The 14,953-nt window shown below is 37.3% G+C and overlaps 3 protein-coding genes across 3 annotated transcripts; 1 reads left to right on the top strand and 2 right to left on the bottom strand.

Moving 5' to 3' along the window:
* Positions 1-353: 353 nt before the first annotated feature.
* Positions 354-2,124, bottom strand: LOC111780568 (protein C2-DOMAIN ABA-RELATED 4-like). The gene is made up of 3 exons (XM_087119469.1): positions 1,999-2,124; positions 1,292-1,387; positions 354-846 (listed from the first exon to the last, which is right to left on the bottom strand). Exons 1-3 carry the CDS (start codon positions 2,107-2,109, stop codon positions 559-561), a joined length of 495 nt encoding a protein of 164 aa, XP_086975595.1. The 5' UTR covers positions 2,110-2,124; the 3' UTR covers positions 354-558.
* Positions 2,125-2,719: 595 nt separating this feature from the next.
* LOC111780085 (nuclear localized protein) lies at positions 2,720-5,745 on the top strand. Its single transcript, XM_023660363.2, has 7 exons — positions 2,720-3,324; positions 3,402-3,484; positions 3,706-3,768; positions 3,863-3,964; positions 4,105-4,170; positions 4,831-4,909; positions 5,028-5,745. Exons 1-7 carry the CDS (start codon positions 2,847-2,849, stop codon positions 5,489-5,491), a joined length of 1,335 nt encoding a protein of 444 aa, XP_023516131.2. The 5' UTR covers positions 2,720-2,846; the 3' UTR covers positions 5,492-5,745.
* A 138-nt stretch (positions 5,746-5,883) lies between these two features.
* LOC147787363 (translocon at the outer membrane of chloroplasts 64-like) lies at positions 5,884-14,236 on the bottom strand. The gene is made up of 13 exons (XM_087119576.1): positions 13,814-14,236; positions 12,825-12,977; positions 12,317-12,441; positions 11,653-11,778; positions 10,411-10,593; positions 10,170-10,314; positions 9,776-9,944; positions 9,084-9,218; positions 8,740-8,940; positions 7,385-7,512; positions 7,203-7,254; positions 6,590-6,659; positions 5,884-6,290 (listed from the first exon to the last, which is right to left on the bottom strand). The coding sequence occupies exons 1-13, from the start codon at positions 14,014-14,016 to the stop codon at positions 6,205-6,207; spliced, it is 1,776 nt and encodes a 591-aa protein (XP_086975702.1). The 5' UTR covers positions 14,017-14,236; the 3' UTR covers positions 5,884-6,204.
* Positions 14,237-14,953: the final 717 nt, after the last annotated feature.

Genomic DNA, 14,953 nt, shown 5'->3' with positions numbered 1-14,953 from the left:
TTCTCATGAATGATCGTGGGTTTATAATCAATAAATACTATCTCCGAACGCTTTTTGGGAAGCCCAAAGCAAAGCCATGAGAGCTTATGCTCAAAGTGGACAATATCGTACCATTGAAGAGAGTCGTGTTCATCTAAAATAGTATGGAATACTATCTCCATTAGTGTGAAGACTTTTGGAAGCTCAAAGTGGACAAGTTATCTATGAAATGAGGCATGGAACGGAGCCACTACGAAGAAGTTTCGGGAATTATGTAGGAAACCTCAGGCTCATATTGGTCATGGGGTTGAGAACGGGAGATTTGGAAGGAAAGGATTCGTTTAGACCGTTATGCCACATAACTCAAGTTCAAGTAAGATGAAACTGAATGGTAGCTTATATTGGCAATAAAATCAGAATCAGAGAGCAACTTATTTACGATAGATATCCATCAGAAAGCTTGGCCAAAACCAGAGGCTATCATCCATGAATAAGAATCAAGCTACAATCAAGCATTATGCAGACTGACTATGACACATAAGAATAAGGGATGATGCTCTGATAAACCAGATCTTTCCTTCAGCCTTTGTGGTTTGGAAGATCAATCCACTGCAGCTGAATTTCGACTTCCCCGCATTCAACATTTCTCAATCTAAGGTAGATATCTTGAATTACTTTACCATCTTTCCAGACCACACAGCTCTCTTCAGCAAGACAGTTTTGCCTGCTCGGTAGCATTCGTGAGATCGTCGTTCCACTCGGAAGATTACTCAAATTCATTTTCAGAGCTTCCGTAAATGATTTGATATCAAACTCAGCATACCCCATTTTGTCATCCTTCGTAAACGTGTCGTGATCGTAAACAGTCTGTAACCAGCTCAAAGATGAATTTGGAAACGAAATTCGATGTTAGGAAACACGGTAACGAAAAAGGAAGTAATGGGAGTTAATTTTTGTATAGCAACAAGATGAGTGATTCCTTAAAATAGCTTTGATCAAACAAAGCGAAAGATAAAGGCCAACCCATAATACAATACGGCAAAAGAGCTCAACCTGGATTAGCAATATCAATCGTTACAAATTGGTCAACAACAAGAACATGTCAGCTTTGTAACTCTGTGTGTATATCTACATGGAAATTGTTTAAATGGCGTTCTACATTGCTGGCAGAGCAACATATCAAATATATATCATTTTGACGGAGAAAATAAGCATTCATGGATCATCATGGAGTTCAACAAGCATAACAAAACTAAACTGATTAATAAATTTCTCTCATACATGGATCATCATGGAGTTCAACAAGGATTACCAGCTTAATTGGAAGACTTGGGTCACTGACCGAAAGAGTCAGATCTTCATTCCAGTGAGGATTGATATCCTTCTTTATCACCCGCGTCTTCAGTTTCTAAATCAAGGGTTCACAAGAACAAGAGAATTAAGCAGCAGCAATACTCGAAAGTTCATTCCTTATAAGAAACAAAAACTAAGACGTAGTTCAATGGGTCATTAACATCTACAAAGTAATTGATTGACCTGCCTAAAAAGCACAATTTATTGCTACAATTTCTTGTGATGTTCGTACAGAGTCACGAAATTTATGAGTTAACAATTCAACAGCCAGGAATTTAGTTCATCTCATTCCTTAGATAAAACTCGCATACAAAAACTTCTAAGCTCCTCCTCCACACAAGATTCATTTCTGCACCTCCCAAATTTCCATTCGTGTAGGATGATCCAGAAGTTGCAAAACCTACAGGCGAATCTAATTAGACTTTTCAAGCCCTTACCGAGCATCCTTCCTCGCATGTTTCAAAGACTTCGTCCATGAAAACAATTCAAACATTCGCGCCATTTTTCGAGTCACACCAAATAACCATCAAAACAGCTTCAAATTCAACCAATCACTAACCAAAGCAACATGTCTTCAACAATCTTGAAGCATTCCAAACGACATAAAGAAAGAAAACCTCCAAATCAACGAAAGTGATCATGAAATAACAGAAAAGAAATACTTACTAGCTTTCCCATCTTGACGACAACGTAAGGATCGCTGCTACGAACGTCACGAACAGCAAGATTGACACCACGAATGACGCGAATACGGAGAAGTCCAAGCAGATTCTCCATTAGCGCCAGAAGGCCACCGCTCTCGGGGATGAAGGTGTATCCGGCATCATTCTCTGCTCCCCCTAACTATATATACCAAATAAAATTCCAGTTTGAAAATTAAAATAATCATTTTAAAAAAATATTAAAAAATGAGCAAATTCGGTGGGACCCAGAAGCTCCCGAAACCGATTCTTCCGGTAACAAGCATTTTTCGCCTTTATCTTTTATTTATTTATTTGTTACTATTTAATTTTTCTTCGTCGGACAGCCATTTTAGTTGAATTAATGTTTTTATAAAATTTACATTTGGTCGTTTCAGGTGAGTGATGGGTGACCGAGAGATCCGGTTGTCGGTTGCGGAAACGATGGGAAGGTTGTGGATGAAGTTCAGGCGTATGAAACGAGCACGTGCCGGTTTTCTTAATTTTACGGAAACGTGTACCAAAATATTAATAAAATATAGTTATGAAAAAATTACTAAATATATTGAAAATAATAAATAAACATTATATATATTTTTTATGGCTGCTTAAAATGGGCCTTATTTATGTATAAATGGGCCGGGTCCAGCCCAGCCCAGCCCAGCCCAGCCCAATTCTCGAAACTTGCCGGGAAAGCAAACACGGGACACTGAAACGAATCCAAATGGATGACGATGGTCGTCTTCCAAGTCCGCTTCGAACTTCAAATTCCCGCGCTTCCCCGTCTGCAATCGGCGGCTTCATCAGTTCCCTTTCGAATTCGAAGCTTCAAAAATGGAACCATGGGAGGCCCTTGATCTCGACTACTCCGACGTACACTCCCTACTCCGTCCTTTGAAGCGCCACCGTAGCCCTCAACCACTCTCCGCCGCCCCGACTTCCACTCTCTCTCTGCCGCTTCTTGAAACCTGCTCTCGTTCCCCTTACCAGCCCCAATCCCAACCGTTTAACGATCTTTTCGAGTCGGATTTCTCATCTCAGAATCCAATTTGTCGATCCCAGCGGATTTCCACTGAATTAGAGTCCCCGTGTCCGTCCGGTGCGTCTTTGCGTATCATTCCTGGTCCTGCCGGAGCGGTTCAGGCGGCGATGCAGCGCAGAACTCGCGGTGAGAAATCTTTCTACGTTGGCGATGAAGAGCCCGTTCCTACTCAGGAGTATATAAGAAGAGTTATCGAAAATGGCGATGAAGAGGACGGTGATTTTAATGGCAATCCGTGGGTTTGCGCTTTGGATTTTGTCCGCGGCCTAGGTTATCTTCCGTTTTCTGCTTGTTTGGTGATTTAAGGAGTGTGGAATTCTTGGAGATTTATTCAAGGGTTTTTGTAGGTGCGATGGATGGTAGAGGAGATTTGACTGAAACTCCATTGAGTTCTATCAAGAATGCTTTTAATGCTGAGAAAGTTGCTCTGGTAATTTTCATTCAAACACTTCTTTTCACTTTTCTGGCGCGAACAGCTACAGTATCATTTTGTTTCTGAGGGGAAGAACATATTCAAATGATTATTGCTTAAAACCCATTTTCTGGCATCGACTTTTGCTAATATTTCTTCACTTAACTTCTTGTAATTGCAAAATTTCTATTAGGGTTTCCTATTTTCTGTTAATGCTATCCAAGTGGCTGCTTTGATAGGTCGTAGCCATCATCAAATCTTGTACCTCAAATAGTCTGGGTGGAATGATGGTAGCTTTGAAGGTTAGATTTCGGGCATGTCCTACACGCAGAAAGTAGCATTCTAAAATTCCAGTATTTTATGGATACGAAAATGATCTTGAACTTCTTGTACCAGGATCCAACAGGTACAATAGACGCTAGCATCCACCATAGAGTAATTTCTGAAGGAAATTTTGGAAAGGACTTATCTGTTGGGGCAGTTTTAATATTGCAGAAGGTTTGATTTCCATTATTTCAGGCATCAATGATTGTGTTGAATTCCTTATCTTCTTTTGTTTGGAAACTTGAATCTTCGTGAACTAAAGTTACAGCTGCTTTCCTCAGTGAATGTTCATCTCATCTGCATCTATCCTCCAGGTTGCTGTGTTTTCTCCGACACGTTCTGTTCATGTGCTCAATGTAACAACAAGTAACGTTGTCAAGGTATGGTTTGCTTTAACAATTGCTCAAAATAGTTAGTAAACCATTCAACTATAGAACATCCTGTTTCTATCACTCTTTCCCCACAGGAAAAATAAGGATCTGAAAGAAAAAAGAATTCATTTCTAGCTTAGGACAAAGGAGGTGTTTTCACGGCATCTATTGTAACAAATCATAAGAGTTGGATAAATTTTCAGCTAGTTCTTTCTCTTGGAGGCAAACGTCATATGTGATTGGACAGCCCATATGCATGCGCGTACTGATTATATTTAAGAAAATTTTGATTCCTAATTTGTTTGACATGGGCAATTATATGCTTTTTTGAATACAGAGATACATAGCTGTTGTTGACTGCGGAATTTTACTGCCCCTTGTCATTCTCAGCCATCATGTTGGCTCATACAAAAAAGAATTGTTTGGAGAAGTCTAGTTCCTGTTAAATTCATCCTCCTTACCTTTTAGTTAGATGCTATGGCAGAAATTTAGTTTGCATGTTAGTATAGCCATATAGTGCAGGCATGGTGTAGCTATTTTAGCTGGAGAATGTTCTTAGTTTCCTGTTTCCTTTAGTGAATTAAGGTCAAAACTTTTCTGGGTTTTCACTTCCAGGTCCTCGGGAAACTTACCCTTCTACCTAACTTTTGGTTATGCTTGAAATCGTAGGTTATCTCCAAGGACAGTGGACCTCCTATAAAGCTCAAAAGCGCTACAGCAATCGTACAGCCTGATTCTAGAACTGAAGGTCGGCAATATTTTTCATCCAAACTTTGTTCTTGTCTAAAGCCGCCAAATTGATTATGCCCAGTTAGCTTTCATAAACGAGGTGCATATTTTTCACTTAGTCTCCTTGTACTGTGCAGAAACCCATGGAGAAGTACACATTCCGCAGATGAATTTGGACGTGTCACGTGAAAAAACTCAAAATATCATGAACAATCTGAGGCAGAATTCTAAATTGAGAAGGAATGGACTAGGTGATTTACAAACAGGAAAGGGAAATGCAGCATCATCCATCAATTGGAAAGGGAATGGAACCAATTCAAACAGACAGTTTGTGGATCTGAGTACCTCCAAAGGAACTTCAAGTGTGGGTTGTAACACGCTCCTTGTTGATCAGGATCAGCAAACAGGGCTGGATGAGCCTATCAACCATCCTATGGGCACAGATTCAGGCGAACTCTCACAAGCCAAAGAAACTGGTGCTGCATCCAACACTGCTCAAGCCCCTAATAATCAAGAAGCTGAAAAAATCACAAGAACACAAGAACCATTACTCCCACAATGGACAGAAGAGCAGTTGGATGAGCTCTTTGCATTCGACTGAGTTCCATGTAATCCTGAAAGCTTACTCGGGCATGTTTTCTCAATGCAAGTTTTTGGGAAGCACAGAGAAATCATTGTTTTGTTCATCACTGCCCGCAATCCTTCAAGGACACGAATCTTCAATCTGTTTCTATGTAGTAAACTAATATTTTACAACAGTTTTTCTTGGGGAGAACTAATTCTTGAGTATCTCATCAAAATGTGAAGATTATTTCATCTCTTCAAGATGTTAAAAGTTGCTTATAAGTTCCACAATTCCTGTCAAGCTGAACTAGTTACATATATCTTCCACTAAGAGGTCTCCTCTACCTGTATATGAGGTCAATTATCCTAATAATTTCTATGGCCAATTAATGCTTACTTGAGCTAGAATACAAGAGAAGACTCCAAAGATATTTCAAGTACTCTCACCAATCATATAATAGTATTGCAACCATTCATCAGCTCTGCTAGAACTACAATCCGCATTGAGAAAGGTTGGAGACAAAATTGGATTACACAGCTTCGCAAAATAATAATCAATGTTCCTATTCTCCAAATCAAATAAAAATACAAAAATCAAGGGCATAACATTATTCCCTCTATATGCGCTCTCAAATGGAGCACTCTCAGATATATACCACCAACCGCAAGAACGACTGTGTGGGTGGGAGTGCCCCATTGCCAAGTATAGGTCTTCATGGCAGAGAACAATAAGATTGCTCACTTACTGAATCAACTTGAGAACAGCTTTCTTAATCTCTCTCCAGATATTGATGCTCTTTTATTTGTTGGTTCAAGAACTAGGGCATGACTAAAATCTGCAGGAAATATCACCATCAAAACAAACAATCAGGGAACTTCAAAAAAATATTTTAGGGCAAAGGCGGTAGACCAAAGTGCGAAATGCGAATCCATCAACTACTGATAGTTAGATTTGCACTAGAAATGAAGTTACCAATCGAAAGGAGAATTTGCAGTCAAGAAAAGAGTAAGATGATATGATATTCCAATATGAACTCAACAACTTATTCACGATCTATAAGAACAGTTGTGAGAAATTTGGCAAAATTCACTCAGGAAGCCATAAAATAATACAGTCAAACAAGAAACAGCTTACCTTCAATTGCTTCCTTGTAGAAACCAAGCATCTCCCTCGCTGTACCCCTTCGTAAAAAGGATTTAACATTCTGGAAGATGGACAATATTGGGAAATGTCAAGGAAATTGTGAAGTGTTTGAAGTCAAATGCTAATCTCACTGAAATGGAGGACAAATGGAGTTCTTTTTTTAAACTATTATTGTTATAATTAGCGGAAAAAATGCCTCCGTTCATAACTCCAATATCCAGACATCCATCCAGGCCAAGGGTTGTATCCAAAATTTTGAAACTCGTTCAGATAGTAAACTAACAAGGATAGGGGAAAGAAAGGGTAAAAGGAGTAAGTAGATTCTCAACCTCCTTTTGTTTCAGTCATCAATGGAATTGTAAGGTTGCCACAAAAGCAAAAACGAGCTATACAAATTCAAATTATAATTTTTCAAACAACATTATTTTATTTTAATTAATAACACATTATTATTTACTACGAAGGCAGAGCAGGATGTGCAGAGGAGCAAATTACAGATCAAAAGGATATTTCAAAGGTTTCTGATTAATAGTAAGGAACAAACGAACATATGAAAACCATTTAAAAACTTATTCACAGCACAAAAGTTTCCTACACGAATCACCTTTTTATCCAGGTCAATAGCTTTACTGCAATCTGCCTCTGCCTGCTGAAACCTGAAAGGACACAGGAAAGAAAGAAATGATCATAAACCTACAGGAAATGGTTTAGAGATTAAACGGAAACTTCATTATTTTTATAAAAGAAAAAAAAAAAAAAAAAAGAGGAGATAAAAAATGAATATACCGTCCAAGCTCTAGATATGCTGCAGCCCTGTTACTGTAATATGTAGCATTTCTGCTGTTAAGTTTGATGGCTTCGGTATAACAACCAATAGCCTTCTCCCACTGTTTTTCTTTGTATGCTTGATTGCCCTGGAATTCCAAAATCACATGAATGTGCGCAATTAAACATTGAGCAAAGAGTTAATGCCTTAACAAAAGTATTTGCAGTCACCGTATGAAGCAGTCAGAAAATATACATTTTCTTCATAAGATTAGATTTATCAAAGAGGAAGACTATGGGGATAAGTATTAAATAGGATTTTTTATTGCAAACTCTACAGTGAAATCTAGAGACTAGAGCCTTATTATGAATAACCTCTAGCTTTATTGCGAAACTATAGCAATATAGTAAGTAATATAAAAATCTGTCATGCTATTAAGTTTACCGAGAAAGATAGATGGGGAAATACAGAGCTGATGATATGCAGATTGATAATATCAAAATTATTATTGGCACTATTTGAAGAAATAATTGAAAATATTTCGTTATCTCATCACAGTCAATTTAACATGACAGCGAGGAGGTCATTATATATGCTAGTCGGTCTTCAACTTGGCATCAAATGGTTACAGTTGAATATACATTACTAAACACTAACTTGAATACGATTAACAGCAGGTGACAGATACATTCACATACAATTTAGGCTAAATTACAAAAGAAAAAAAAAAAACTATACTTCAAACATCTTATTTCAAAAGTTGCAATATTACCATAATCTTTCATAATGGCTTCAAAACTATCTTTGAAATACTTTAGTTGGAATGTTGCATGAAAATTGGGACTCGAACACACCACATCGTTCCAGGTGATCATCACATTATCCCATGTCCCAATTTCAACGACACCCAAACGAATTTTTACTCTAAGGATAGTTTTGAACATTTATGAAACGTCAAGAATAATATTGTAACTTTTGAAAGAATAAGTGTATTTTTTAAACAAATTGCAATGTTCAAGGGTAGTTTTTGTAATTTAACGTAAAATTTACCTGCTATACTTCTTAAACCCACCGAAATTAGTTATTCACCAGTAAGAGAGAGAACTGAATCAGAGAATTCTTCAAAACGTTTGTAACACGAATTTCATCATTAAAACATCCAACAGACTGGTAAAAGGAGAGAGGGAATGGCCAAAAGAATGATTATAAGTGGTCACACAACAGCAGAAATCATGTACATCAGCAACGAACAGGTTGCTTGAGTAAATAAAGCCGAAGATCATGAAGATATGTTCGCATAGAAAATAGGGAGTCTAAAGAACAGCAGAAATCATAAGTCCCAAAAGAAAGGGATTTACTAACAGTTTAAGAATACCTTTTCTTTTGCAATCTCAGCCGACTGTTCTTGGCTAACAGCATTCTTTGAGAACTTGGTTTTGGACGCAGCCTCAGCCTCCTCTTGTAAAGTCTTATACATGGTCTGCACAGTATCTAGTAAAAAGCGATCTGCGCCATGCCTGGCTAAAAAGGACATAGATACAGGACAGTTATCGTGAAATCCCAGTGGCAAGGTGACCTGAAATTAGGCAAACATAGATCATATTTGTGGGAAATTTCTCGCGAAATAGAAAACCTACCTCCAAAAAATATTAATAAATAAAGAAATCAAAATCAAAAGAAGAAGAAGAAGATGCAGGAAGAGAGTGGGGGAAAGCTTGCCTGACAACAACCCGATATGCTAGCAATGCTCAATGAACTAAACAAACGAGTCTGGTACTCTTCTGAAAAAAAATCCTTTCCACCTAATTTTGGTGGAGGATCAGCAGTGGTGGGGATGACTAGAACTCCATCATCCTAAGCAAAGTGAAAAATTTATGTCAAAATCAAGCTAATCAACTTGAAATGTAGTCTCAAAGAATAATGGGGCAGGAACAATACCAACAAAAGTAACTAGGAAATATACTGTCAATCTATAAATGAAAACATAAAACGAGAAATATGACCGGAATATAAAGTAAAGAAATTAATTAGGTGTCTGAAGTATTGAAGTACAGGACATACAAATCTTCTCTTTAACTAGAGTTATTTAACTATACTCTCTTAATCACATTGAAAAAACTACAACCACAGCAAATTCTAAATCAATTGCTTTTTAAATGGAAGAACCTCGAGGAATAATGAAGTTTTTTTTGTAGGTCTCAAAACTCAGGAAAAAGTTACATTTTTCCTATTGATTTCAAAACAACTGCCAACCCTGCAAGCATGAAGCTATCACATAATAGATTTATTCAAATCCGATGTCAACAATTAAAAAAAAAAAATCTCCCAACTTGTAAAACTTCTCATTTTTAACACAATCTAAGCTAAATGCTGCAATAATGTAAACTAAAGTATTTTCATTTACAGATTACCTTCAAAAGAGAGTTAATAGCCATATGGATTTCATTTCTAACAGACTTGAAGTTTTCAATCATTCTATTTGAGATCTCCAACTTCTCATTTAATTGCTCCATTATAGCAGGATCCAAATCTGGTTTCACCGATTCAATCCATTCCCCATGATTGCCAATGAACTCAATCCTGTAAAATAAGTTTGCAATAAGCTAGATCACAAGTCTTCCACGAATGATATCAGATCAAGGAAAATAAGGGGGAAAAACGTTCTTCCAATTATACACAAGATTCAAAGAAGAATGGTGCTTGAGAATGGCAGAACAAAAGGCAAGCTTTAGAATCTGTTTGTTCCATGTACTTAAAGTAACATCAGGTAAGTTGATCCAACATCAATAAAGATCGGAGTTGCACCTTTCAAGAGTCTGAATCACATAGGCCAGCACTCTAATTGAAGAAGAATTCAGATTTCCATTTGTCTTATTCCCAATTAACTCTTTCAATTTTGGAACTTTAGAACTCAAATAGCTTCCAAGATTTTCGTGCTTCAACACTTGTCCTATGTTAAGAGTGAAACAAAAAAATGAAACTTAGATTCTTTGGGAAATAAAGAGAGATGCATAAGTATCTAATTAGGGCATAAAGAAGAACATACTGCCAAAAAGATTCTCAGTAGATTTGGTCACTGCCTGAGTAATCCTGTCAACAGGTATATTCAGTAGTTGAAAGCAATCGTCAGCTATAATAATTTGTCTAGGATTGCGTTGGACCACATATGGAAGTTGCAAAAGCACATGGCCAACACGACGCAGGACATTGGGATCCTTGGCAAACAATCCTGTCATAGTACAATAGAAGCCCAGAGAAAAAGACATCAAACAAGTTTTATAAGAGGAGGAAGACAAGATGCCCAACCCCAAACCAAAAGACGAATTGAAGATAACAGTAAAAGCTCCAAATCTTATGAAATGAAAAGTAATGAAGAGTTAAAAAACTCTAATAATTAATGACAGTTGAAACTTTCTAACAATAAATGATTAAACTAATAATGGACTTATGAAAAAATGCATAATCTGTTCCCTAAATCATCTAATTTACTATTTTTTTAACCTACAAGTAACAACAGTACAGCTAAATGGATGAGTACTACTGAACACCTTGTCAGTAAAAAATGATTCCATTAAGGAGAAACAAAGTTACTCCACTGAAAAGCACAACGGAAGAACTATCAAAGAAAGAAAGAAAGAACACGAGGTACCACCAAACTTAAAAAGTATTCTCTTGATTGCTTTTTGTAAACTGATGATCATTTCAAGTAGGAGATCACAAAGCAGCAATGAATTGAATTTGGTCTTAAATTTAGCTGTGCAGAACTTTCTATAATGATCATCCTAAAGAACAGAACTGCTTATGTTCCAAAAAAATGGTCATGATCTTACATTCCAATGAATTTTCCATCATAAAAAGAAGGATTGGCAGCAAGCATGTACCCTCGACCCTGGTCAGAGGTTAGAATCCCCACCCAAGAGCTGGCTTCTGCTCATCCAAAAGAACCAAGCTGCTTAGTTATTAAACTTGCAGGCCTTGTGTACACTGCACTAGGGGAAGAATTCACTCTAGGAAAAGAAAATCGCACAATCCTTATTTGCATCGTCACCGTGGAGATGCTGCTAAATTTTTAGGTATAGAAGGGCATCGCATTTCAATGTGAGGTTCTTTTATTATTAAAAAAGTTGTAATAAAATGGATTCCGGGCCATTTTTCACTTTTCTCAATGATAGACAAAGGTAATCACAAGTCTTTTTTATTCAAAAAGTGAACAGAATGGCTCATGAATCCCAGTGAGTTCGCCAATAATAGCTAGACAACAAGCATACAAAAACGTTGATGTACATACCAACAGTGTCAAGACTTGTTGCAATGGGTATAATTCCAACTTGGGAAACAGAGCCATGTGAAGGTCGAAACCCTAAAATGCCACAAAAGCTAGCAGGTATTCTCACGTCACCAACTGTATCAATACCTGCAAGTAGGCAAAAAAAAGAAAAAAAAAAAAAGAAGAAGAAGTCACAAGACAAATAAAATTAGAAGAATAACTACTGAAATTTGAAAAGCATAAAAACATTTAAGTCTTTTTGTTCTTTTTGTTAATAAGAAACAGAAACCTTTGCTGAACAAAACAGCCAAAAGGCCAAGGAGACAAGATACCACCTTTCCTACTCGGAGGGAGTAATTAAAAGACCTCCAATCTAGATTAACCAAGTAATGTATGATAAAATCCTTGAAACAACTGGGACCTGAGGGGGAATAGCTAATGTTGGACCTGAGGGGGAAGCTAAAGAGGTGGAAACAGTTGGCCAGTTATTTGACTTCAAGGTTAAGTCTTTGCTGCTTAATCATTTGAGGCTTCCTTAAGGGCAAAAGTTGAAGGCAACATTTTGCAGTCCTGTATTGATAGAGCGCAATCTAGGATTGCAAAAAGGAAGAGCTTCCCTATCTCTAGAGATGAATGATTCTTTAAAAGTTTCCTTTCCTACTATTTATTTATTTTCAAAACTCACCCAAAGAGAAGTCAACAAGATTAGCAGCTACTGCAACAGCAGCTCCACTGGATGACCCACCAGGAACTCTGGCATGCGATGCAGGATTTGTGGGTGTGCCATAATGCTTGTTTTCTCCACTGATGCTGAGGTTAAGAAAATTTAAATATAACTAAATAAATACTCTTAGATTGAAAATCATGCAACTCTCAATCATCATAACAAATGATTAAACGAGGAGCAGGTAATAGGGTAATATTTCTCAAAATTACTGTAAAATAGGAAAAAAAATGGTTTTGACTCTTAACTAAATGAACAGTTCCTGTTGACAACATACCGAAGGACACACGACCAAATTAAAGAGTATGCTCACTCACTGCTTGAAAGGAGTAAAGAGAAACCATTAAGTTTCAAATTCCACAGATATATGAACTTCCGTTTCAACCCTAAGAAAGAAAACTGAACACACACAAAAAAAAAAAAAAAAAAAAAAAAAAAAAAAAAAAAAAAAATGAAGAAAAATATTTACCTCATTGACAATTCACTTGTAACAGTTTTTCCAATGCAAGTAGCTCCTCCTTCAACAAGAGCAGAAACTATTGGAGACGTACGAGAAGCTGCGTCATGTGTTCTTGCCCAGTCGGGATGACCAAACCCGGTCACATGTCCTTCAATTTCAAATCTGGTTATTACCATATATAAATCCTCCATTTTAGGGACCAACTAGAAAGGGCTCGTGTAGAGAGAATGAACACGTATAATCATGAATCCATCACAAAACGTTATAGACAAAAGAAGCTTACAAAACAAAGTAAAAAGTAATAAAAAATGAGCTCCAAACATTGAGAAAAACTATAATGTTAATAATTATAAAAAAAGAAAGGTCTTGACATAGAAACTCAAATAGAGTGATTGAAATGAGTCAAATCTCAACACTCCTCCCATGGCCTCTAAACTTAAGATTCCCCTAGTTTTCTCTAGCCAGATACTCCTTAATATCTAAAACTCAAAAGATGGCCTGACAATCATCTATTACATTCTCTTATTCCCCTTAACAAAAACACAGATTATTTCCAAAACTTCAAAACACTTTTATGGGATTCTCGCGGCAGTAAAACATATTAATATGACATATACCATATAGATTCTAACATTTATCCTCATTGAAACAAAAATATCATAATCTCCAAAACGCTAGTTTTTTCATAGATTCACCAAACATTCCTCTTTATAAATCCAAAATGCAAATATGAAGGGGAAATGGAAGAAGTCCAGTCCAGAAATTGAAACGCAAAGCACTTAACTTGTCACGAGGAAACCAACGACACCGAATTTTCCCAATAAATAAAATCAAGATGCGTTTTCCTTCAACTTGTTCAGCACCCCCACTCGCTCGCAAGCAAACATGTACGTGAAAGAAAAGACGGCCAAAACGACAGCAATAACAACAACGAGAACAACGACGACATATACAATAACAATAATGATAAAACGAAAATGAAATACTGTGAAACCTACACGTCGGAAACGGCGAAGGTGAGACCGGTCAGAGGATGAGGAGCTTTGGGAGGAGCAGGCTGAGGAGGAGGAAGTAGCTGAAGCTTGCCGATAAACGCTCCAAAGTCCTCTTTAATCGCTTTCTTGAGCCTTTTCGTAATCAGCAGGATTCCAGCCAAACCCAATCCCAACAGAACCCATAGGTTCGCGGACTTGGACGCCATGATTTCTCGCAAGGAGGGCGTTGGAAACCCTAGAAGCTTAGTTGCGATTCAGCAAAAGGGTTTTAGGTGGAGACAAAGAGAGAAGATAAGCGATTGGTGTCACCGGCGCGGGAGATGTTGGCAAAGAGGGCGGGAGATCAATACGGTGGAGGCTTTTCTGTTCCTCTCTCTCTCTCTCTCTCTCTCTCTCCTTCTCCCAGTCAATTTTGCCTTTTGGGAGGACGAACCATATATTTATACTTTATATTTTTCAACATAAATTATAGCAATTCTGAAAAGCCTCATACATTGGTCAGTTCCCAAACGAGACGATCCGATGTGACCCAAGATGCGAGACGGCATCACAATGCATAAATCATGTTGTTGGAAACTGACAATGAGATGAAGTTGTTGTGTTGCAACATTTGAACATACAGACGAACAAAGTGTGGCAGAACAAGCTTGGATTCGGTACAAATGATGTTTGGTTGGCAAAGGCAGACCTAGCCGACATTCCAACAAAGCCACAAAACTAGCAAAAAAAAAAGAATATAGGGCTTGTGTTCCTTAAGGCTTGTCGTATACGTTACAATATCACAGCGTCCAAGTATAATTCCAGATTATTTATTACCAATGAAATGAGTATCACGAGTTTTCTTCACTATACACAACATAGAAACTTCCCTTTTATCCTGTTAGACAAACATAAAATTTCGTCTTAGCAATAATTAGCAATGAAATGAGTATCACGAGTTCTCTACAGTATACACAACATAGAAACTTCCCTTTTATCGTGTTAGACAAACATAAAATTTCGTCTTAGAAGTAATTAGCAATGAAATGAGTATCACGAGTTCTCTACAATATACACAACATAGAAACTTCCCTTTTATCGTGATAGACAAACATAAAATCTCGTCTCAGAATCATAAAACTTCCCTTCATTATTTGTATATCC

The sequence above is a fragment of the Cucurbita pepo genome, chromosome 18, assembly GCF_057944985.1.
Source record: "Cucurbita pepo subsp. pepo isolate OVF chromosome 18, ASM5794498v1, whole genome shotgun sequence".
NCBI lineage: Eukaryota > Viridiplantae > Streptophyta > Magnoliopsida > Cucurbitales > Cucurbitaceae > Cucurbita > Cucurbita pepo.
Note: the sequence above shows the minus strand (reverse complement) of the source record. Positions and strands in the feature narration are given on the sequence as shown.